This window comes from Dermochelys coriacea, chromosome 10, assembly GCF_009764565.3.
Source record: "Dermochelys coriacea isolate rDerCor1 chromosome 10, rDerCor1.pri.v4, whole genome shotgun sequence".
Taxonomy (NCBI): Eukaryota; Metazoa; Chordata; order Testudines; family Dermochelyidae; genus Dermochelys; species Dermochelys coriacea.
The window spans coordinates 30,910,307-30,935,645 of record NC_050077.1 but is presented as its reverse complement, the minus strand read 5'-3'; the positions used below and the strand labels follow the sequence as shown (position 1 = coordinate 30,935,645).

The 25,339-nt window shown below is 45.8% G+C and overlaps 1 protein-coding gene and 1 long non-coding RNA gene across 5 annotated transcripts in view; one reads left to right on the top strand and one right to left on the bottom strand.

The window, feature by feature from the left end:
• WDR90 (WD repeat domain 90) overlaps window positions 1-25,339 on the bottom strand; it is a 105,918-nt gene that overhangs the window by 49,103 nt on the left and 31,476 nt on the right. For 2 of the 3 annotated variants that reach the window (XM_038418928.2, XM_043493409.1), the window contains exon 1: window positions 905-1,009. In XM_038418928.2, coding sequence (XP_038274856.1) covers window positions 905-959 — 55 coding nt within the window. In that variant the 5' untranslated portion in view covers window positions 960-1,009. Of the gene's footprint in view, window positions 1-904; window positions 1,010-9,219; window positions 9,284-9,719; window positions 9,768-10,104; window positions 10,207-12,400; window positions 12,491-13,190; window positions 13,353-14,989; window positions 15,143-16,867; window positions 17,014-22,338; window positions 22,534-22,708; window positions 22,825-22,933; window positions 23,068-23,725; window positions 23,852-25,339 lie in introns of those variants that run through there. The other variant, XM_043493410.1, reaches the window with a different exon arrangement.
• LOC122456012 lies at window positions 874-25,204 on the top strand. 2 transcript variants are annotated; one of them, XR_006274612.1, is made up of 3 exons: window positions 886-1,077; window positions 9,023-10,845; window positions 24,874-25,204. It is a non-coding gene; the product is annotated as an uncharacterized LOC122456012 (long non-coding RNA). The 2 variants fall into 2 exon arrangements; XR_006274611.1 differs by lacking the exon at window positions 24,874-25,204 and having other exon boundaries at window positions 874-1,077; window positions 9,023-10,530.

The following is a 25,339-nucleotide window of genomic DNA, read 5'->3' as shown; positions in this document are numbered from 1 at the left end:
CAGGAACCCCCCAGTTCCCTCAGACTCCCCCCCCAGGGGCCCGGCCCCGCCTCCCCCCCACAGGAACCCCCCAGTTCCCTCGGACTCCCCCCCCAGGGGCCCGGCCCCTCAGCCCTGCCGCCCCCCCCCACCGGAACCCCCCAGCTCCCTCAGACTCCCCCCCCAGGGGCCCGGCCCCGCCTCCCCCCCACAGGAACCCCCCAGCTCCCTCAGACTCCCCCCCCAGGGGCCCGGCCCCGCCTCCCCCCCACAGGAACCCCCCAGCTCCCTCAGACTCCCCCCCCAGGGGCCCGGCCCCGCCTCCCCCCCACAGGAACCCCCCAGTTCCCTCGGACTCCCCCCCCAGGGGCCCGGCCCCTCAGCCCTGCCTCCCCCCCCCACAGGAACCCCCCAGCTCCCTCAGACTCCCCCCCCAGGGGCCCGGCCCCGCCTCCCCCCCACAGGAACCCCCCAGTTCCCTCAGACTCCCCCCCCAGGGGCCCGGCCCCGCCTCCCCCCCACAGGAACCCCCCAGTTCCCTCGGACTCCCCCCCCAGGGGCCCGGCCCCTCAGCCCTGCCTCCCCCCCCCACAGGAACCCCCCAGCTCCCTCAGACTCCCCCCCCAGGGGCCCGGCCCCGCCTCCCCCCCACAGGAACCCCCCAGTTCCCTCGGACTCCCCCCCCCAGGGGCCCGGCCCCTCAGCCCTGCCTCCCCCCCCCACAGGAACCCCCCAGCTCCCTCAGACTCCCCCCCCAAGGGCCCGGCCCCGCCTCCCCCCCACAGGAACCCCCCAGCTCCCTCAGACTCCCCCCCCCAGGGGCCCGGCCCCTCAGCCCCGCCTCCCCGCACCGGGAGTCCATTACCCCTCGGCCCGCCACTGCCCCGGCCCCGCCCCCGCCCCCGCCCCACGAAGCCCCGGGTACCTTTGGCCATGGCTCCCCGCTCTCTCCCGCCGCCACAACCCGCGCCGGTAACCATAGAGCTCACTCAGCGAGCGCGGCAAGCACCATGAGCCACGTGACCAATGTGCCGCGAGCCTCCCGGCGAGCGCCCCTTAGGCGCTGTCGCGCTCTGGCGAGTCGATGCTTCTGCCACGGTAAGTGTCATGGCCGCCTTGGGGCGCTCCCGGCGGGGATGCCCATGCTCTGGCTGGCGGCGTGACCGCCTCCCTGGCTGGGTCCAGCCCCCCCAAACTGGCATCCCGGCAGCACAGAGTCCCTGTGTCACCCCCTCCCTGGGCAGTCCGAGCGAAGTGAGCTGTAGCTCACGAAAGCTTATGCTCTAATAAATCTGTTAGTCTCTAAGGTGCCCCAAGTCCTCCTTTTCTTTTTGCGACTACAGACTAACACGGCTGCTACTCTGCAACTTGTCCCCCAGCTCCCTGTACCCGCCCACCTTTGCAAGGCTCGCCACCTTCATAAGGATCCTTGTGCCCTTGGCTGCGAGCATCGTGCCTAGGATGGTCTGGCAGCACATCGGCCTGTGGCAACAACAGGGTGGCATTGGTGGGCCCAGGCTGGTCACCTGAGGGTGGGCCTGGGAATATCACCAAGCAATTGGGGGCGTAGCACAGAATGCTATCTGCATGTGTGCCTAAAAATGTCAGTGGGTACTGGGGAATGTCCCAAGTCCCACACTCAGGAACCATCCCATTACATCAGAGCCAAGGGAACACCTGCAAACTCTGAAAAACTCATGGGATAGGTAGAATATTATGTAGGGATTTTCTACCAGAACACCACTATAACAATAAAACAACAAACCTTCCATCCAAGGATTTCAAAGCACTTAGTGAATTAAGCCTCACTACATCACTCACAAGGGGAAGCTGAGTTTAAGGGCTTGCCCAGAGACACATACTGGCATCAACATAGCTGACATGAGACCTATTTGTCAAGACACTTCTTAGCTACTCACAGAAGATTTAATAGTCCTGAAGCACAGATTACTCTGCTCTTACACAGAAGTGCTACTGCCTTCTACTTTGAAGTGTATTTAATCAGAGAATGAGACAATAGCAAAAGTGCTCAATCAAGAATCTGCAAAATACAGATTCTTGGAGAAAAAAGCCCCATGTATATCCCTCTCATCACAGAACACATGTACACAGGGGAACGCTCTTGTAGTGCAGCTGGCCTTTTAAGTGATCATCAGTAATACATAGGGCCCTACCAAATTCACGGTCCACTTTGGTCAATTTCACGGTCACAGGCTTTTAAAAATTGTAAATTTCATGATTTCAGCTATTTAAATCTGAAATTTCATGGTGTTGTAATTGTAGGGATCCTGACCCAAAAAGGAGTTGTGGTGGGAAGGCGTTGCAAGGTTACTGTGGGGGGAATTGAGGTATTGCCATCCTTACTTCTGCGCTTCTGCTGGTGGTGGCACTGCCTTCAGAGTTGGGTAGCAGTGGCTGCTGGCAGGGAGCCCAGCTCTCAAGGCAGAGCCATCGCCAGCAGCAGCGCAAAGGTAAGGATCGCATGGTATAAGTATTGTCACCTTTACTTTTGTGCTGCTGTTTGCAGAGTTAGGCCCTCAGCAGCTGCCACTTTCCAGCCACCCAGCTCTGAAGGCAGCAGTAAGGGTGGCATAGTATGGTATTGCCAAGCTTACTTCTGTGCTGCTGCTGGTGGGTTGCTGCTTTCAGAGCTGGGCATCCGGACAATAGCTGCCGGTCTCCCGTCGTCCAGCTCTGAAGGCAGCACAGAAGTAATGGTGGCAATACTGCAAACCCCCGCCCCCCCCAATAACCTTGCAATCCTGCTGCAACTTCCTTTTGGGTCAGGACTCCCAATATGAGAAACAATGGTCTCCCCTGTGAAATCTGCATAGTATAGGGTAAAAACACACACAAGACCAGATTTCACCAGGGAAGATCAGATTTCACGGTCTCTGATGCGTTTTTCAGGGCCATGAATTTGGTAGGGACCTAGCAATACAGTTCTGTTCTCAATGTGTTACAATTTCCCAACATGATTCACTCCTCCATTGTTTAAACAGGCAATTCTGCCTATTCACTGCAAATTAAAAAAACCTCCTCCAAAACAGGGTTAATGTTGGAAACAGGAGGTAAATCTTTAGTCCAATAGCTAATACTGCTGTGTGAGGAAGATTGTATGCTCTTCTGGGAAACAGACTGCTGATGCTTCACTGACAATTAGTGGCACAAAAGGATTCAGAGAACTAACAGATCACTTGCTTGTACCACATCCTATCTTTCACTCCTCCCTTTCCTTCTCTCCTAAGAGCCAGCTTCTTGCCAAACCTCTCACACTAACATTTCTAAAATCTGCTTTTTCCTTTCTATCCCTACTGCCAAAATCTTGGTTCACACTATTGTTGTATCTTGCTTGGATAACTAATCTCTTCCTTTCCAGTGTCCCTGATTTTCTCCTCGTCAATCTATCCACCATTCAATAGCTCAAATATACTTGCTTTCCCACCTCTCTGGTAAGGTCACCCCCAGAGTACCTTCATTGAGTTCCTGTCTCTTTTTGTGTCAAGATCAAAATCATCTTCACTTATGGTTCTGCACAGCTCTGCGCCCTGCCCATGTTTCATCTCTTGCCTGCTATTGTTTCCCGCCTTGCCCCATACAGTATTCGTTTTCCTGTGTATCAGCATCTTTGCCATCCTCCCTCCTCAAAACACATAGCATTTGCCTTACTTTTTACTAGAGACCTCTACTCCTGTACTCTTTACTCTTCCCTTTCTCCTGTCTCACTCAGTCTCTACTTAAAAGCATCAGAAGTTATGAGATTCACTTGCTGTATAATAATTTCAGAGTGGTAGCCATGTTAGTCTGTATCAGCAAAAAGAATGAGAAGTACTTGTGGCACTGTAGAGACTAACAAATGTATTTGAGCATAAGCTTTCATGGGCTAAAGCCCACTTCATCAGATGCATGCAATGGAAAATACAGTAGGCTTCGAGCCCCTTGGTTACTTTCAGCACGCTTTCGGGAGGCAGGGCGCTGCCCCAGAATGACAACTGATTGGGGATCAGATATATCTAATATATTATATTATTATTAATTATTATTATATATAATATACACACACACACACACACACACACAGAGAGAGAACATGAAAAAATGGGGGTTGCCTTTCCAACTCTAACTAGACTAATCAATTAAGGTGGGCTATTATCAGCAGGAGAAAAAAAACTTTTGTAGTGATAATCAGGATGGCCCATTTCAAACAGTTGACAAGAAGGTGAGAGTAACAGTAGGGGGGAAATTAGCATGAGTAAATAGTTTTTAGTTTGTGTAATGACTCATCCACTCCAGTCTTTATTCAAGCTTAATTTAATGGTGTCCAGTTTGCAAACTAATTCCAGTTCTGCAGTTTCTCATTGGAGTCTGTTTTTTGAAGTTTTTCTGTTGAATAATTGCAACTTTTAGGTCTGTAATTGAGTGTCCAGGGAGCTTGAAGTGGTCTCTGACTGGTTTTTGAATGTTATAAATTCTTGACATCTGATTTGTGTCCATTTATTCTTTTGCATAGAGACTGTTCGGTTTGGCCAATGTACAAGGCAGAGGGGCATTGCTGGCACATGATGGCATATATCACATTGGTAGATGCGCAGGTGAACGAGCCTCTGATAGTGTGGCTGATGTGATTAGGCCCTATGATGGTGTCCCCTGAATAGATATGTAGGCAGAGTTGGCAATGGGCTTTGTTGCAAGGATAGGTTCCTGGGTTAGTGGTTCTGTTGTGTGGTGTGAGGTTGCTGGTGAGTATTTGCTTCAGATTGGGGGGCTGTCTGTAAGCAAGGACTGGCCTGTCTCCCAAGATCTGTGAGAGTGATGGGTCGTCCTTCAGGATAGGTTGTAGATCCTTGATGATGCGTTGGAGAGATTTTAGTTGGGGGCTGAAGGTGATGGCTAGTGGCGTTCTGTTATTTTCTTTGTTGGGCCTGTCCTGTAGTAGGTGACTTCTGGGTACTCTTCTGGCTCTGTCAATCTGTTTCTTCATTTCAACAGGTGGGTACTGTAGTTGTAAGAATGCATGATAGAGATCTTGTAGGTGTTTGTCTCTGTCTGAGGGGTTGGAGCAAATGCGGTTATATCGTAGAACTTGGCTGTAGACAATGTGCTGTGAGCTGGATGAAAGCTAGAGGCATGTAGGTAGGAATAGCGGTCAGTAGGTTTCCGATATAGGGTGGTGTTTATGTGACCATCGCTTATTAGCACCATAGTGTCCAAGAAGTGGATCTCTTGTGTGGACCGGTCCAGGCTGAGGTTGATGGTGGGATGGAAATTGTTGAAATCATGGTGAAATTCCTCAAGGGCTTCTTTCCCTTGGGTCCAGATGATGAAGATGTCATCAATGTAGCGCAAGTAGAGAAGGGGCATTAGGGGACGAGAGCTGAGGAAGCGTTGTTCTAAGTCAGCCATAAAAATGTTGGCATAATGTGGGGCCATGCGGGTACCCATCGCAATGCCAATGACTTGAAGGTATACATTGTCCCCAAATGTGAAATAGTTGTGGGTGAGGACAAAGTCACAAAGTTCAGCCACCAGGTTTGCTGTGACATTATCGGGGATACTGTTCCTGATGGCTTGTAGTCCATCTTTGTGTGGAATGTTGATGTAAAGGGCTTCTACATCCATAGTGGCCAGGACGGTGTTTTCTGGAAGATCCCACCAATGTATTGTAGTTTCCTCAGGAAGTCAGTGGTGTCTCGAAGATGGCTAGGAGTGCTGGTAGCAGAGGGCCTGAGGAGAGAGTCTACATAGCCAGACAATCCTGCTGTAAGGGTGCCAATGCCTGAGGTGATGGGGCATCCAGAATTTCCAGGTTTATGGATCTTGGGTAACAGAATACCCCTGGTTGAAGTTCTAGGGGTGTGTCTGTGCGGATTTGTTCTTGTGCTTTTTCAGGGAGTTTCTTGAGCAGATGATGTAGTTTCTTTTGGTAACCCTTAGTGGGATCAGAGAGTAATGGCCTGTAGAATGTGGTATTAGAGAGCTGCCTAGCAGCCTCTTGTTCATATTCCGACCTATTCATGATGACAACAGCACCTCTTTTGTCAGTCTTTTTGATTATGTCAGAGTTGTTCCTGAGGCATGGAATGCCATCCCGTGGATGGCATTGTGTTCTGCATGGCTGAGGATATGGGCAAGTGATGCTGCTTTTCCACAATTTTAGCCCGTGTACGTCGGTGGAAGCACTCTATGCAGAAGTCCAGTCTGTTGTTTTGGCATTCAGGAGGAGTCCACGCAAAATCCTTCTTTTTGTAGTGTTGGTAGGAAGGTTTCTGTGTGTTAGTATGCTGTTCAGAGGTGTGTTGGACATGTTCCTTGAGTCTGAGACGTTGAAAGTAGGATTCCAGGTCACCACAGAACTGTATCATGTTCGAGGGGGTGGAATAGTAACATTCAAAAACCAGTCGGAGAACACTTCAACCTCCCTGGACACTCAATTACAGACCTAAAAGTCACAATTATTCAAACAGAAAATCTTCAAAAACAGACTCCAATGAGAAACTGCAGAACTGGAATTAGTTTGCAAACTGGACACCATTAAATTAGGCTTGAATAAAGACTGGGAGTGGATGTGTCATTATACAGACTAAAAACTATTTACTCATGCTAATTTCCCCCCTACTGTTACTCACACCTTCTTGTCAACTGTTTGAAATGGGCCATCCTGATTATTACTACAGAAGTTTTTTTTCCTCCTGCCAATAATAGCCCATCTTAATTGATTAGTCTCTTTAGAGTTGATATGGCAACCCCCATTTTTTCATATTCTCTGTATATATATATATATATATATATATATATATATATATATATATATCTCTTTATATATATATACACTTTATATATATACATACACACACACACACACACACTTTTCTTTACTGTATTTTCCACTGCATGCATCTGATGAAGTGGGCTTTAACCCACGAAAGCTTATGCTCAAATAAATTTGTTAGTCTCTAAGGTGCCACAAGTACCCCTCGTTCTTTTTGTATAATAATTAACCCTCATCTCTTCTTTCTCTAACCCCCTTCCACTATCTAACTTCAGGGTCTATGCTTGCTAATTTAGATGGAAAATTCTTTGTGGCAGAATTAATGCACTACATAAATGTTTATTAATCATAACAATGCAGGTGAACAAACCTCCAGCAGTTTCAATCACTGTTGCATCCGTTGTAGTTTGCAAAGCCCTCTTCAGCTTGGTAGGTGAACTACACCACCCAACCTGATGACTTACAAAGCATCTCAGTTTTTTGTGTTGATTTTGTATCTTTCTTTGGTAATTTTTTAGGTGAGGTGGACTCTTCTTCAATACACATTGGTCTCTGTTTTTATGGTGCTGGTACCATATGCGGTTCTCATAATTACTGAACTGTTTTAAAAATCAAACAAAAATAAGTGGGAAAAAGAAATACACAATACGTCTCTTTTGAGAAGTATCAATCTGACTAAAGGATGGAAAATCATCATTTTAGACATTAAATAGTATAAAAGCCCTGCCTATCTTAGGATAGCAAGAATTCAAATAATAATTTAAAAAAATCAGTAATTGTAAGCTTTGTGGGCAGGGACTGTCTTTTTTGTTCTGCGTTTTGTACAGTGGCTAGCACAATGGGGTCCTGGTCCATTACTTGGCCCCCAAACACTACAATGATATAAATAATAACAACGTTTGTTTATGAAGTGCCATCTCAACGTCTAGGTTGTAAAACATACAGGTAAGTGCTGTACAACATAGCACAAAGAAATTAATCAAAAACAGCCCTCTTAAAAGTCAAACCCAAACAAGAGAGTAGATTTTTTTATAAGGGGATGGGAGGGAAAGATAATACATACGGGGCTTGTTTTTTGAACACTCACATAAACTCTTTGGGGGAAAAGGTTTTTGGTGTTTTTAGATTCATAAAAAAATGGACTAAGATTAATTTCAGGTGCAAATAGAATCCCACCCTTGGGGAGGCCCTAAAACAAAAGCACAGCCTCTTGCTGATTTAAGACCTGCTGGTGATATATCGGTAAAGGCAGGTAGCATATGAGCACAGAAGCCCATCAGGACAAAGCTGGAGGCTTTACAAACAAGAAGCATACAAAGATTTTTTTCAAGTACAGAAACTTAATTTTATTAGGAATAAAATTAACACAGCATTATAATCTCTCCTACCCTCCCTTCCATATAGCTGCCAAAACTAGTACAATAAGAACAAGACTCCAAATAAGGAAAAGTATAATATATTTTTAAAAGGTATAATCCTGATGAAACCAGGCTTCAGTTCTGAATGATGGAAATATCAGTGGTTAATTGCTGGTTTAGGAGTAGTTTTCTTTTACCAACCCTACCCTAACAGAAAAAGATGGTGGTTGGGTATCCAATGGTCGGTTGTCAGTGTATTATAATAAAACCACTCACTCACTTTTTGACTATAATCACTTCCTAAGATACCTTTCTGATAATGGTCCTTAAAATATAGTTCTACTCTGAAAAGTGACTGTAAAAATGGTACCTTCTTACTCAATAAATCTGCTCACTGTAATTATTTCAAATCATATCTGCTTACCAACAATAAGAAGTTTTTACTATTGTATACACTTTCTGCCACTGCTTACACAACACAACTATGGCAGAGAGAGCTGGAATCCATTCTGGCTCATGCATTATCAACCAAACTGTTAACTACATGTCAACTGCAGAAGCTTTAATACTGGTGAAGATGTATAACCCTGAAAGAACTCAGTTTGACTTTCAGATCTCAGATGGAGTTTACAGAACTGGCAGTTAGGAGGAAAATATTTTTACTTCTAAACTAAGAGAATGGGATCTGAAAAATTAACAACAAATTATCCACTTGTAACCTCATGATACCATTTTTAGAGTTAATTTTCCGAGTCTCACCCCATGTTAATTGCTTCTAAGCTATTTTATTTCTTACTTTTATACATGAGAGTTATTTTTCATAAAGCATGTGAACTGGGCTGATGAATGTATTAAGGAATTGAACATAACCAATACATCATAAAAGAGGAATTAATTTGCATGGTCTTCTATCTAGGGGTTCCCCCTTTCCCCCGCACCATTGAGGGGTTCAATTTCTCCAGACCACCTGATGATCCACTATATCAGCAGGAGTTTGGAAGTTTGGAATGTTTCATTACTGAATGAGAGCCAAGACCATGATGTTCACCCATCCCGACTGAACAGAAGAGACCGTAGATCAGAGAAGAGGAAGTGCTCAGAATGATGGATTACCGAAGCCAACCATTCGCTGTACCTCATGGATTTCCTGGAGCAGTTCCTCATTCTTCAGCTCTAACTGTATGGAAAAGAAGAGGCTCAAACAGGGACACATGAACAAGTCTTAAAGCACCTAAGATATATCTTCCTAGAATACTCTGGGCCATGAAGGAGGATTCAACCAATTAATCCCACTTAGAGACTGTAAAGGAAATAGAAATAGCCTCTTTGTCATCGTACCAAATATTTTCCTACTGCTGATATCAGAAATGATATCACGTGTCAGCAAGATGATAGCAGCTGACAGCAGAAGCCTCAGTCACCTTTAATTAAGTATCTTGTTTTCAAATATAATTCACACCTGAAAAAGGGCTAGTACATCTCACCATAGGTATATTCAGAACCATCTGCTGAGATAAACAGATGTCTTCCTCTTTAACTGACATCAGACCATGAGCTGACCTCTGCATCCTGCTTTTTTCCCCCATACTAGAAGGGATGAGAAAAATACAAACCTTCAATGCGTATTTGTAAGACTGCTCTGCCTCCAACTGCCTTCCTCCCTGAAAAACACCAGTAGTCAGTGAGAAGCTTGTTTGAGAGGACAAAATCAGGTGTTTCAGCTTCTGTCAAGAGACACATTTTAACAAGGCTGGATGACAGGAATACCTCAGCTGTGGAATATTCAGTAGGAGAAAGGGTAATGAGAAACAAAGGGGAAGATTGTTTCTTTTGGCATTAAAATGCTTCCACATTTTGTTTTTCCAGAAAACAAACCCCAAACCTATCTATATTTACCAATGGAATCTATGAGGCACCTTGTAGACATATAGACAGATGCTGATGTAGATAAAAGCAGAACATGTTTCCTCACATTTGAGGTTGAGATAGGACACTCACTTGCATGCAGACTAGCGCTAAATATGCCCACACTTCGGCCTTGTTGTTATTCAGCGCATTGGCCTCAGAGAGGGCATCTTCTGCCTCCGCTATTTCTTTCAGCTTTACATAGAGAGAGAGAGAGAGAGATGAGAGCAAAAACCGAACAGCAGGTGAAATATTGCCCAGAGTTTAACACGCACCTGGTATACGACAGCTAAAGAAATCAGTGTGACAAAAACCTTCAGAAATGATCCTCACTCTAGGCTTCTTTGAATTATATAGTAATGATGATACAGTGTAACAAATTTAGAGCAGAGGGAGTGAGACAACTGCAATGTCAGACTCTCCAGCTCTCCTGACTGGAGGGCAAGCCCCTCATTACTGATTTAGCCAGTCAGTAATGGAGCCCAGTCCTCTTACAAATTATCCATGGACTATTCTCACCGAAGAAAGCAACGATCACTCTTCCACCTCCATGTGTCTAGAGTTTGTAAACTGCTGGGGAACGCTTACGATGGTTGAGGAAGAAAGTAGAGTCACCCTGACCCCTCCCATTCACTTTCTTCAGATGAGGGAACCTTGCAAAGCAGCCCCTTGGGAGATGCTACACTCTTTATGGCTGCAGGAATCTCAGGCCTGTGTCTCGGTCTTTATTAAACTATTCTGAAAATCCTCACATCTTTAATAAAGAAAGGGATATTCTTGGTAGCCCTTCCCATCTGCTGACTTCCCTACATTCCTTCCAAGGGAGAAAGCAAGGTGAGCCAAAACAAAAAGGATCCTTCCTGTTGACACTTAGGTTGCATACAGGTGGGTGCTCATTTAGAATGAAGTCCAGCACAGTGATTGCATGCCTATGTGACAACATACTGAGTGTGACTCTGGGAGCCCTCAATACGAACTGGTAGAGGATATGTCATACTGTAATTCACAGGAGGCCTGACACACTCAGTGCCCCGACACATTGTTGTCATAACCTGTATCTAATAGGTGTTATATAAGGTATCTTATGCAAACTGGTAACATGCTGGTCCCCAAAATCATTGCATGGGTGTGTGCGTGTGTGTGTGTGTGTGTGTGTGTGTGTGTGTGTGTACAAAAAGTTATAGATGTATGCTGGAAATATGTTAAGATATGTTTGGAAGGCAGCCCACAAGCCCAGCCTTCCCTAGACAAAGGAATGTGTATTTATTTGTCTCACCAGCTTGATTACAAGCAGAGGACAATGCAAATAAATATATAAGCTAAACAAAGCCATCAAGCTAACAAGAAGGGGAGGAAACTGCTTAACAATCATGATGAGGGATGGAATCTGCACCCCCGGAAGCCTTCCTGGCTCCAGAGACAATGAACTTTAGGGAATATAAAGACAAGCAAAATCCCATTTTGGTTATCCATCGCTGAGGGGACTTGGTGTTCAGCATCTTCCGAGCCTATGAAAGCTGGATTTGCTTGGCCTGAAAGGCAAGAGTCACTAGAAACTAACTACAGGTGTCTAACTTTCTTAGACAAAGATAGTAACTTATTAAATTAAGTTTTAGTCACTTGAAAGTGTGCTGTGTTTGGTTTTAATTCTAATCATACCTGTTTCTTTTATTCTTATTTATTAACACTTATGTCTTTTCCTTGTTAATAAACTTATTCTTGTTTTATTACAAAGCCATCTCAGTGCTGTGTATTACAGTAAAGTGTAAGTTTTGAGATAACCTAACAGGCTGGTGTGTGTTCTGTCTCTTTGGAGGCAGCAAACTTAACTTCTGTGAGTGTCCAGTGAGAAGGACTGGATATCACAGAGAGATGTTTCTGGGGAACTCGGGAGTTGTGGTTCATTGACTGTTACCTGCAAGGCAAAGGTTGGACTGGCAGAATCCGAGAGAGTTTGCTGGGAAGGCAGATGAGCTAGTGTCAGAGACCAAAGCTCTCACTTGCTGAGGCTGAGGGGTAAGACAGCATCTCACAGATCTGGGTAGCCCAAGCAGGACATCACATCGGGAAAAGAGATTTTAGCCCCAAGAGGAGTTAATTGCTATACAGTGATTGTCTGTTGTACAGCTGGTTAGAGTAATTTTTCTCTCACACACTTTCCATTCTAGCATCAGTGAGTCTCATGCTTGTAACCATGATGGCACCCACTGCAATGTGGACTTTACCCTAAGAACAGCTTTAGAGAATTCTGGTCCCCCAGATAGTTTGGGTGAAAAGCTTTTACCTAAGGAAAGGGGAACAGTGGAAAGTCAAGTCATAATCTCATCTTCCCAAGATCCATGCAATTATCTAAAGACTGGACAAGCACAGATGCTTTTCACCTTCTTACCCTGTAGCAAGCGATTCCTACTCCCAGCCAGGTCAGGCAGGATGAGGACTTCTTACAGGCCAGCATGTAGGTGCGCTTTGCCTTATCATACTGCCAAGAGAAGAGATCAGCAAGTTGCTCTCTCTAATGTAACCATTCACTCTGCACCCTGGCTGCTGTTCCTCCACAGGCAATCTAAAACCACCATATTTCCAACAGGGCTCATATGGGAGGAGACACTACCATCCAACTGCTGTTGGTTGTGTCCAAGAACCTACTCACATTTCCCATAGCAGGCAGTTCTGCCTGTATAGCCCCTGAGAGCCTCAGATTAACAAGCTAACAAAAAATGTTTAGATCTCCATATCTAGTGCTAGAAAAATTATTGGGGTTGTTATTACAGCAGCACCTGGAGATCCTGATCAGGATTGGCGCTAGGCACTGTACACACAAAGAATCATAGAATATCAGGGTTGGAAGGGACCTCAGGAGATCATCTAGTCCAACCCCCTGCTCAAAGCAGGACCAATCCCCAATTTTTTCCCCAGATCCCCAAATGGCCCCCTCAAGGATTGAACTCACAGCCCTGGGTTTAGCAGGCCAATGTTCAAACCACTGAGCTATTCCTCCCCCATCTAAGAAGTAAAACAGATCTCTGCTCCAAAGAGTTGAGTTCATTAAAAGACTTAATTGTATCATCTGATCTGCAGCTAGGAAAATAAAAGTTGCAATTCACATTATTCACCCAGAATAGTTACTTTCCCTGCCTTGGTTTATCTCCCATTCTTAGATCCCATGTTCAGCTCCTCACCTCTTTCTCTTTCAGATAGATCGACCCCAATCGCAGGTAAACAAAGTGCATCTCAGAAGCATCTGTTACAAAGCTGATGGTTCGCTCATAGCATTCCTTTGCCTCACTAAGATTTCCACTCAGGTAACACAGGTGCCCTTTCTGTGCCCAAACATTTGGATTCTATGTAAACAAACCCAGACAAAAGTGAGACAGATAGGGCAAAGTGGGCAAGAGATTAAATTGGATAGCATCTAAGCTCAGAAGTAAGGGAGATGATGAAGGCTATTTGCTTACAGATATGTATTTTACATACAGGCAAGTTTGAGTTTGTAGCAAGGAGTACTTGCACAACAACTACTGCACCTAGCACAATGGGGGCCTAATCCGTGACAAATACAAATATTAAAAAACATTTAGCGATATTAGTTCTGCTGCTGTCTGCATGCTCCATTCAACTTGACATTCTCAAAAGATCCATCTCCCTTTCATCCGAATATCTGCACTTCTCTGTTTCATTCATTATATATATATAAAGAGTGAAATAGAGAAGTGCACATGTTCACATAGGGAGAAAGAGACATATTACTCCTGGGGACATTATGCACCAAAAAATTAAAAATTCTGCACACAGAATTTTAAATTCTGCAAATTTTATTTGTGAAAATAACACTGCATAATCACGCCAATTTCAATTATTTTTGTAATTTATTTCAAAATGCCTGTCAGCAAGTATGTCTGTAACAATACAGACACACACAAAAATTCCCCCCAGGGTAGAGAGTTAAAGAAAGCCCTATGACAACCCAACTTCTGTTTCTCCGTCCCCTTCCCCCTTTCCCCCGCTGCAGAGCTCAGCCACCCACAACTCCTCCCCTCCGCAGCCCAGCTGGGGAGGGGCCTCAACCAATACACCTGAACCCCCTCTCCACCCAGCCCAGACACGGGTTCCCCCTAACCCAGATATCTGCCCCCCTCCCCACCAGAGCCCAGCTGTAGCCCCTGCCTCCCCCAGCCTAAATACCTGGCCCCCAGAGCACAGTGATGCAGAGGGACAAACAGCCTGATGCTCAATCCCAGGCTTGCATGGGGTTTGCTATGTGCTGCCCTTTCCTTCCCACAGGGCATGCTGGGAACTGCAGCTGTGAGGAACCCTTTAGCTCTCCTTCCCCCAGCCCCCCCACCGGGCCTTCAATGTGCAAGCTGGGCTCTGCGGCCAGCAGCACTGCAGCCCATTGCTGTGGGGGAGAGGAAATTCTCCGTGCACAGTGTTAATTTCTGCAAAATTCTGCATTGCATAGTGGCACAGAATTCCCCCAAGAGTAACATATACACCGAGGGGAAAGAAAGACAGAGATATGCATGAAGAGGAGTCTGTGGTGCCTCATGTAGAAGATCAACAAGAATGCAAAATAATGAACTAAATAAAGGGGGAGAGAAGTGAAACAGGCCAAATCCTGATGTTCTTAATCAACTTTTATGGTGCATCTGAAGAAGTGGTTTTTTACCCACGAAAGCTTATGCCCAAATAAATCTGTTAGTCTTTAAGGTGCCACCGGACTCCTTGTTGTTTCTGGAGATAAAGACTAACACGGCTACCCCCTGATACTTAACTCAACTTTTATGTAATCCTTGCTTAGGCAAACTCCTACTGACTGCAATGGGAATTTGATTGAATAAAGATTGAGTCAAGACCTCAGGATCTGACCCATTGAAACGAACATAGCAGGGGACATAATATATTGTTCTGCAAAGCTCCTTGTGTTCTGAGAGAGCATGCTGACTGCTCAGGGCAGCACAGTGCTAAAAAACATAGTTACCAGGTAGTCAGTCTGGATAGCCTCTCGGAGACATTCTTCAGCCTTAGAGAAGTCCTTCTTGAGCAAGTGTGTTTGTGCCAGCACTAGGTAATACTCACAGCTGGGTCCTTCCTGCTGGCACAGTAGTTCATGTGCTAGCGCCCTGTGAACAAACTGAAAGAGAAAGCCACACACAGGCATTGTAATGAAACTAACACCAGCCATGGACATCCCAACCACTGTTCTGCTCCCAGCATGGAGAAAAAGGATAATGTGCCGCCTCCTCTGTGACAGACAATCTGAATGCTCACCATGCACTGTACATATCGGAACAGACAGATAATGTCTCAAGATGACTTTACATGATCCCTCAAGGCACCCTCTGATTTAATGATAGGGTGTCTCATTAGCACTTCAAAACAGTGGACAGATACATTTTTTCCTTTGGAATTTTAGTTTCAGTTGCTTTTAGTTTTCTTTGTTTGCTGTTAACACTCAGCAAATTTTCCATTCCTTCTCTGTCAGGTTAACGTCATACAGCACAGTGTGGAAGTCACGGCATTTGAGGAGGTCCCTGTCAATACAGGCTAGGAGATAGTGGGGACAGAACTGAAAGACAAATTGCCAGACAAGAGGAGCTTGGAGGGCTGTTATGAAGGCAACTGGTCCCTCTGACAAACCCACAGTGGTTGCTCAGAGTGTCTCTGGTCTAATGGACAAGGGTTGTCCAATAGACTGATACTGGTGCTGCTGATCTTAACTTGAAGGGATGATGAATGTGTAAGTGACAAAATGTGGATTAGGGGATGTGGGGCATGTAGAAGTTGACATTGGGACTGAGGAGGAGGTCTGGGCAGTGAGTCTCCCAGGTACCTCCCTGGCCTCCCACTGCACACCCTTTTCTAGAGCTGCTGTTTTTATTGTATATTGGTTTGGAAAGTGTTTTGTGCTCCTTTGCGATATTAACATTGCATGGTTTTAATGCATGACGCAATATGGTAAGAAAGCATTGAATTGGGTGCCTGAGAGAGGAAAGCGAAAATGAGGAAGGCAAAGGAAGAATGGCAGAAGACAGTGACAGAAGATAGTGAATGCACTGGCATCACTTGAGAAGAAATACTACAAGTAGTGAGTGACCGTAATCAAAGGAGGAACTAGACTGCCCAGAGCATCAGTGATAGAAGAGCACTAAGGTCAAAGGTGTTTGCTTATACATCAGAATGATGTGGACAGGTGAAAGTCTATGGAACAATATATGTGCCAGGAGTCCTCTTCACAGCTTTTTTCGCGATAAGTTATTCTGTACTGCTACGATTAAATGCAACATATGTTGGCTATTGTGAAATCCAAGGTCACAGGGGGAGTTCCAGCTGATGAAACCCACAGAGAGCCATTGTTTTGGAAGGGCCTACTCCACATGCATGTGAAAGGTTACTCTGATGCACACAGAAGTGCCTGGATGGCTATTCTGATCCAAGAAGTGACCACCTGGTCTGTAGGATGCATCAAAATAATAGGTGTTTCCTCTCAAAACTATTCTTGAAAGAGGCCGTGTTATGGACAAAAATTGGATTACTTGTTCTTCCTGCAACAAACCAGTGGCGGGTTTGAACACTCCTATTACTTTGCCTAGCTAAGGTTATTTTGTTGCATCTTAGGATCATTTCAGTTCTGAATTCTCTAAACAGCCATATCTTGTCGGCACTTGACAGTAATGTTGACTTGACTGATATTCCATGAGTTGAGTCTGCATAGCCCACTCTTTAAACCCATAAGAACATCCTACTGGAAGCTGCCATGATCTCACTATTTTAATACCACAGGGAAGTAACTGTCACCCATGGAAATGAGTTCAAAATCCTAATGCCACCTTCCTTCCCCAGTTCATGCTGCACAGACCTGTAAAGCATTGACCTCCATCAAGAAGTGTATAGTCTCCATGAAGATTGTGTGGGAGGGCTGTGAAAGTCCAGAAATGGGGACAGGAGCCACCGCATGTGCTCCTCCACTAGGATCAAGTGCTCCTCCACTAGGTTTCTTCATTTCTGAAATAATAGCAAGAGAGAGAGGCTCATGGGTGCTGAAAAGACCAGAGGTTCAGAATAACAGTGATAATCCAAAACCAAATCAAGTATTTGTTTATTATGTGAGCAGGATAGGCCTCAGCTGACCTTAACTAGACATTTCTTTGATTTTTTAAGTGATTAAGTTTTGATAAATGATGCAAAAGGAAGCTACACCATTGTCACAAAGGGTATGTCTATACTACAATTAAAAACCCAAGGCTGACCCATGACAGTTGACTCAGGCTTGCGGGGCTTTGGTTCAGGCGCTGTTTAATTGCGGGGCTCTGGCTGGACCGTCTACAAGATAATCCACTTTGCTGAAGATTCCTAACCTGGGTTGGAGAGCAAACCCTGCTGCTTTGTACCCTATCTGGATGAACTGAACAGCAAGTAAATTAGCTTTTACTGACTGTCTCACCACATCTTTGCCACTGGTTGCTGTGAAGTCTCAACCCTCTGCCCCAGTACTCTAAGCCACGGGCCTCACTTTCTCACCTTTCTGGGACGTCTCCTTGTTCTTATTGAGAGTGGGGGAAAAGCTTCTTGGTCAGTTTAACTGCAGGGTCATCTTCTGGCAGGTGGATAGTTACAACAGGCTCTACAGAATCTGGCTGTACTTTCGGGGAGCCATCTGGAGCCTCATTTGGAACTGAACCCCACAATGGATTAAGTGCAATGAAAAGTTCTCCATAAACTGGTCACTTCTTAGCAAGACGCTGTACCCGAGAGAACTCAAAAAATTGCAGAACTAGCACAGTTCCAGGTCTGCTGGGAAAATACTGCACTGGATGCAAATCCGTGGGAATGGATTTTTCGTTATATTAATACCTTGCAAAGTTATAATGAAATATCAATAAGGCCCTGTCTACACTGACAAGTTTCTGCACAGTAAAGCAGCTTTCTGCATTGTTACTCTGAAGTTGTGTACACACTGCCAAGCCACTTAGTGCGTAGAAATTGTGCAGTTGCAGTGCTGTAAAAAAAACACCCCAACAAGAGGCGTAGAGTTTTCTGCGCCGGGACTACAGCACTGCAGTGCCAGCATAGACACCCTGGTCGATTACAGTGCTGCGATCGGCCTCCGGAAGGTGTCCCACAATGCCTGTTCTTACTTCTCTGGTCATTAGTTTGAACTCTACTGCCCTGCCCTTTGGTGACCAATCATCATCCCCTACCCCATAAATTCCTTTGGAATTTTGAAAGTCCCCTTCCTGTTTTCTTGGTGATACATGCAGTAGTCTCAGCGCATCTTTCCAGGTGGCCATGCCTGCTCCACTTATCAGGTGATCCGCTGCTTGGAGCAATGCCGAGCTGCTGGACCTCATCAGCATTTGGGGAGAGGAGGCTGTCCAGTCCCAGCTGCGCTCCAGCTATAGGAAATATGATACCTACAGACAGATTTCATGATGCATGACAGAAAGGGGCCATGACCAGGACACACTGCAATGCAGGGTCAAAGTGAAGGAGCTGCGGAACGCCTACCACAAGACATGGGAGGCAAACCGCTGCTTCAGTGCTGTGCCCACGAGCTGCCAGTTCTGCAAGTAGCTGGTCACAATATTCGGCAGCGACTCCACCTCCACTGCAAAGACCACTGTGGATACTTTGGTGCCAGTCAAGAGTGGACTGAGCCAGGAGGAGGAAATCTTGGACAAGGATATGGACGGGGAGGGGGACCCGGAGGCAGAGGAAAACTCGGAGGCCAGAGATGCATGCAGCCAGGAGCTCTTTTCTACCCCAGAGGAGGCTAGCCAGTCACAGCTGTTGGATGTTGGTGAAACGCAAACAAGAGAGGAGGCCCCTGGTGAGTGGATTTGATTTTGGGAATCACTAAAGCGAGTTGTTGGGGGCAAGAGGGTTGCAGAAAGCAAGCTTGTCTTCCATTGCATGCCTAGTCTGAGCTGCGGAACAGGCTGTTGATTGACTCCCTCACTTCACAGGAATCTGCCTCAGAGATCTCCAGGAAACTCTCATGGAGATACTGGACAATCCGCTGCTGCAGGTTCTTCGGCAGAGTTGCATTGTTTCTTGCCCCATTAACAGTAACTTTCCTGTGCCACTGTGCAATCACCAGAGGGGGATGGGGGACACCACTGCTCCACACAGGCAAGCTGCATAAGTGCCAGGGCAGAAGCCACAGTCTTGGAGAAGACTCTCCCTTGATTCCCTGCTCACCCTCTGCAGTGAGATCCATAATGATCACATCCTGTGGAAAATGAGGGGACAGAAATGATTATCAGGCCCCCCTACAGTACCGGCTCTCCCCAAGAGCCACATGCTCAGGGTACAGCAGGGTCTGGGAAGAGTGATTTACCCTGCCCCTGTGGCTACTCACCATTTTGGGGGTCTTGTGGCTCATGTGTACTTGCCTGGGGTCAGCCAGTTAGTGACGTGTGAGTACTGGCTGTGTTTTAAATCACTGAATCACTGTTGTCTGTGTGTTGCAAACAATATGCTTCTGTAAAATGTTGCATTTTATCTTGGGAGCCCAGCCTCCCTCTTTGTTATTGGCGGCTTCATGGCTACGCAGAATTAGAAAATGGCCACAAAGAACTGAGGACTTTCTGCATGATGTTATGATGCATTCCACCACCAAGAAACAGGAATTGAAGGAGTGGCAGGACAGTGAGAAGAGGACTGAAAGGAGAACGCAGCAAGCCAGAAGGAAGCCATGGAACGGCTCATGCTCCAGGCGATACTAGCACTGCAAACCGAGCAACTCCGCGCTCGCCCTCTCCTAAAGCTGCTGTTACAAAACTCTTTCCCATGCTCCCTGCAGACATTGCCAACACACTCTTATCAACCTCCTGGCTCCAGTCTATACCCGCGGCATTCCACTCCTCTCCCGTCACAGTCCAGCACTGCAGACTCCCACTACCCACTGCATTCAACACCGATCCCTCTTCAGTTTGGCCCTGATGAAGTACAGTACCCGCTGCATTGTACTCCAAAGGAGAAGATTGGATATGATCCCTGGATATATACAAATCTTTAGCCATCCCAGGATCCCACCTTCTCCTTTGACCTTTCCTTCCCTCATCCCCCTCACTGCTGGAACTGAACCCCAAAATGGAGTAAGTGCAATGAAATGTTCTCCATAAACTGGTCCCCTCTTAGCAAGATGCTGTACCCGAGAGAATTCAGAAAATTGCAGAACTAGCACAGTTCCAGATCTGCTGGGAAAATACTGCACTGGATGCAAATACTGCACTGGATGTTTTTTTTGTTTGACTCTGTCCTCCAGTTGTTATTTTTTAATAAAAGAATTGTGTTGGTTTGAAAGCAATCTTTATTCTATTAATTGAAAGCAAACAGAGCCCTGCAAAGCAACAGACAGTTATGTTAAACCTTCATATTGCATCGTCTGCACCAATCACAATCACCTCCTAGCATTATAAGCACTGCACTCCCGAGCATAGCAACAAATATTAGTGGCTTTCAGCTTCAAATTGCTGCCTCAAAGCATCTCTGATCCTTATGACCCCGCACTGCGCCCCTCTAATAGCCTGTCCAAACTCAGCCTCCAGGCGCTGATCTCAGCAGTCCAGCCCTGAGTGAAGCTTTCACCCTTCCCTTCACAAATATTATGAAGTGTACAGTATGCAGCTATAAGCATAGGAATATTGTAATCGGCCAGGTCCAGCTTCCCATCAAGGCAGCGCCAGCAGGCCTTTAAACGGCCAAATGCACACTCCATTCTGCACTTGCTCAGCCTGTTGTTGAACAGCTCCTTGCTGCTGTCAAATTGCCCCGTGTATGGCTTCATTAGCCATGGCATTAAGGGGTAGGCGGCGTCTCCCAGGATCACAATGGGTTTCGACTTCCCCTACGGTGATCTTCTGGTCCCGGAAGAAAGTCCCTGCTTGCAGCTTCTTGAACAGGCCAGTGTTCCGAAAGATGCGTGCGTCATGCACCTTTCTGGACCAGCCTGTGTTAATGTCTATAATGATCCACAAGCGCCTGGAGAACCATTGAGAAATACCCCTTGTAATTAATGTACTCAGTGGCTAGGTTGTCTGGTGCCAGAATTGGAATGTGCGTGCCACAGTTAGGGAAGCTCATTTGTGCAAAGGCATCCACAATGTCACACACGTTGCCCAGAGTCACACAGTCTTTCGGAGCAGGATGCAATTAATGGCCCTGCACACTTCTATCAATACAACTCCAATGGTCGACTTTCCCACTCCAAACTAGTTAGCGACTGATCGGTAGCAGTCTGGAGTAGCCAGCTTCCACAGTGCTATTGCCAAATACTTCTCCAGTGACAGGGCAGCTCTCATTCTCGTGTCCTTGCGCCACAGTGCTGTGGCGAGCTCATCACATAGTCCCATGAATGTGGCTTTCCTCCTGCGAAAGTTCTGCAGCCATTGCTCGTCATCCCAGACGCATCATGATTTGATCCCACCACTCAGTGCTTGTTTCCCGAGCCCAAAAGCGGCATTCCACTGTGGTCGGCACCTCTGTGAATGCCACAAGCAATCTCATGTCGTAGCTACTACACGTGGCAAAATCAATGTTAAACTACAAAGGCAAGAGGAGTGTAAGGAATAACTCCGCTGCCACTCGTGACATGTTGGTCAGAGCGAGCAGCATACTGGTCAGCAGTTCGGGATCCATTCGTGCAGCCTGAAAGAGGCAGGGCGCGCAGTACACAAACCGTTGAAAGATGGCGCCAAATGCGCACGGAAGCACAGGGATTGATGGGATGCAAAGCAATGAATCACGGGGCATTGGGACTGGACCCAGGATGCTCTGTGACCCCTCCGCCTTCCCACAAGTCTTAGCGGCAGAAGAGAAAGAAGTGCTCTGTGGGATAGCTGCCCAGAGTGCACCACTCTGAATAGCGCTGCAAGTGTGAACACGCTATTGCGTAGGCAGCTGTCAGTGTGAACACACAACAGCGGTTTCCCTTCTGCGCTCTCTGAGTGGCGCTGTAACTTTGCAAGTGTAGATGTACCCTTAGAAGAGAGAGCTAGAACTTTCTGGTCTGGTGTTGGCAGACTTGGGGGTGGTAAGCTAAGAAGCTGCTCCTTTTGTTCTTGGTTCCTTCTGAGGTCAGAGAAACAGGACTTTGCATATTCTTTTTAAATAAACAAGATTACAATAAAGAATATACCAGACTCCATCAATTTCTTCTTCCAAATGGAACATCCTCAGTGCCCCCACTTTGATTGACTGCTTGGGTCAAAAGAGCCAACACTAATTTTCTTCTCATGCGTTTCACTGGACATCATCCCTCCACATTAAATCAGAGTGCCCTTCTCGCCAGTCTCTGATTGGCTGCTAGCTACACTGCTGACTTACGTGGTAGGTTGTCTTCTTGGGGAGAAGTGACAGGTCTTAGAACTGTGGCAGAAAGAGAGTATAGCTTTTTTCCTCCTTCTTCAGCAGCTTCAGCTATATTTTTCTCTTTGACCAGTCGTGCCTTCAGTAGTTTGTTAGCCTCATGGAAGGCCATCTCCACCCGAATATCATTTTCCTGTATTTCATAGAACAAACCTGAGAGGAGACAAAAGAATTGCACAATGAGGAGTTGCTGCAGTTATTTCCCTCTGGGTTCCATACTTCTGCTCTTACAGCACCAGAGCTAGCAATGGGGATCAGGACCAAAATAAGGAGCAAAGCAAAAGGTCTACAGAGTTTATCAAAAGTACATATTCAGTTGATCTCATACCTAAGAGAGTCCAGGACACGATGCTGGATGGCTCCAAGCAGGTGGCATCCTCAAAGAAGATTTCTGCCTCTTCATAGTGCTCCATCATGACAGCTATGATACCACACAGCAGCAAGCTACAGATGGTGTCAAACAGGTTATCCATAAAGACCCACAACTGATTAAATCAGTGACATTAAACAGACCCCTCTCCCTGCCATCCCTCCAAGCCAGAACCAGCAGTACCTGTGCAGGTGACTTGGGTTCAGAGAAAGAGCTTCACGAAAACACTCCTGGGCTTTGATATTTTCCTCCATCAGGAGGCAGAATGCCCCATAATCTAGCCAGTGCTGGACAATCTGGCGGTCACGAGCCAGCCTCTAGGTATAAGATATCATTGCTACAGTTAGGATTCCTGGAGTTTTAGAAGAAGATACAGAAGAAGTTTAGAATGAGGGGTTCCAGTTTTATGCTAATTTCCCTTTCTGTACCTTCACCCCAACATTTGGCTGCCAATGTCAGCCTTTATTTGCTATGAGCTAGAGTTTCTCCTAAGCAGGGATCATGACCAGTATCAATCTTCAGTCTACCCACTTTCAGTCTTTTTGCCTCCTTCACCTGGCAGTAAGGAGCAGAGACTTCTCCATCTTTAGCCAGTCTTGTTGCTTTTCCTTCTAGCTCTCCTTCCCCTCTTGTTAGATGACATAATCTTCCAATTCTCACTCTAGTTGCCTTTTGTGACAGCTCATCAGATCCTTTCTTTTCCCCTCCCTATCAGGATGAAAGCCCACAATGACATGGTCAGCCTCTGTCATGCTTCAGCCTGAGATGAACATTATCCTGACAAAAAACTCACAAAGCTAAGTGCTAAGCCTACTGAGCTGCATCTTTCTTCCTTCACTGTGCCCAGCCTACAGTGGATTTACAGTAAGAAACTTGATGTCTTCATTTATTTCAGCCCCATTGTCATCCCTAAAACACACTGTGTGCCAAACAATATGCCTGGAGAGAAGGAAGGGAAGGGAGAAGCTCCCTTACCTCCTGATAGTAGACAGATGCCAGAGCATAGTCCTCATTGACTTCGGCTTCATGAGCAAAAAGTCGGAGCTGCTCACAGCTTGTGAAGGTGGGTGAGGCAACGACAGCGCTCTCTTGTGACAGTATCTGTTAAGAGACAAGGACACAGGAGATAAAATGAAGTCAAATCAGCACACAGAAGTTTGGCAAGGATGAACTAGGTCAGTCTGTGGCATCACTGTACAAATCCAGTATGATACAAAATGCAATACATTACAGGCGGGGCGACAAATTATAAATCATTCTGACTTTTGATGGCAAATGGGACTCACTCCTGCATCTCTCTCATCTGTACCTCACTATCAGGTATGTAAAATCATGTCGAACTTCAAGCTACCTTCACTACATAAGCGAGGTGTCTTCCCCATTATTTACACCTGTGGTCTATTGGTATCAGAAGGTCACAATCTTAAAAACTGAAGAAACATCTAAGGATTTCCATACGGACCAAGAATATTGCAAGCTTCCTACTCTAGTAATTTGTGTAATGTCACCAGTGTGGGTCTTTAATACACAATGAAAGATCTGTATCATATATAGGAATCTGCTAGCTGACATCTCCTCATCCACCCCTAAAATACATCAACCCAAAGACACCTCATACACATACATATTCTATGGCTATGGGACTGAAGGGCCGAAATCCATATGCTGTTTATGTAAAAATCTGATATAGGCTGTGTCAGCTCTTTTTACAGGCCCAAAGTCCAGAGTTTGGTCAAGAGGCCAAGGAAATAGTGGACTATATTAGCTAAGAGAGCAGAACAAACAAAAGACAACCATGCTTTTTGCTAAGATAAGCTTGGTCAGCAAAAGCCAGCTGGGAGCTGTAAATTGGTGGCTTTATCTAAAAGCTGCAAACAGACCAAAGGAATGAAAGAGGCCCTATGTCTGGATCTGTGTGTATACTCCTCTGCAAGGAGGTAACCATGCTCTCCCCACATACCAACCTTGAGTTTATTGAAAAGGTTCAAACATGTCAGTATGAGATATGGCATCCTCTTCCCCTCCCCAGATACCAGTCCATCTCTTAGAAGCACAAATGAACAACTTGAAAGACAATTTCTATTGCCATATACTTTTCAATGTTTCTTTCCTTTAACCCCTAGGTATGTACCTGTTGGACAATCAGAGGAGCTACTTCATTCCTATGGACCCCAAATCAGAATTTAACATATATATTATACTAACACACTCTATACATTGGTTAAAGGAAAACACCTGTGTACTAATTATGTGTCAGGTGTTAACCTGAAACCATGGGCGGAGACATCATGTAATCTTTGACTATTGGCTACTGTGCTTATCTTGTCTTGCTGCTAGACCTATCCAGGGGTTTGGGACTGCCTACCCCGTCATTTCCCTCTGCCCATGGAAAAGCCATACAATCCATTGTAATCAATTGTTTGGCCGTGTTTCTGAGCCTAATAAGCAAGGTGACACTCCGCAAGCACTGTGCGTAATAAACCCACATGCTTGATTCTACATGGTGCCCATATTTTGTTCCTTCAGGGATCATAGAAGTACCTAGATACTGTAGATTAAAAATGGCTCAGGGTCTGTGTGTTAGACTAA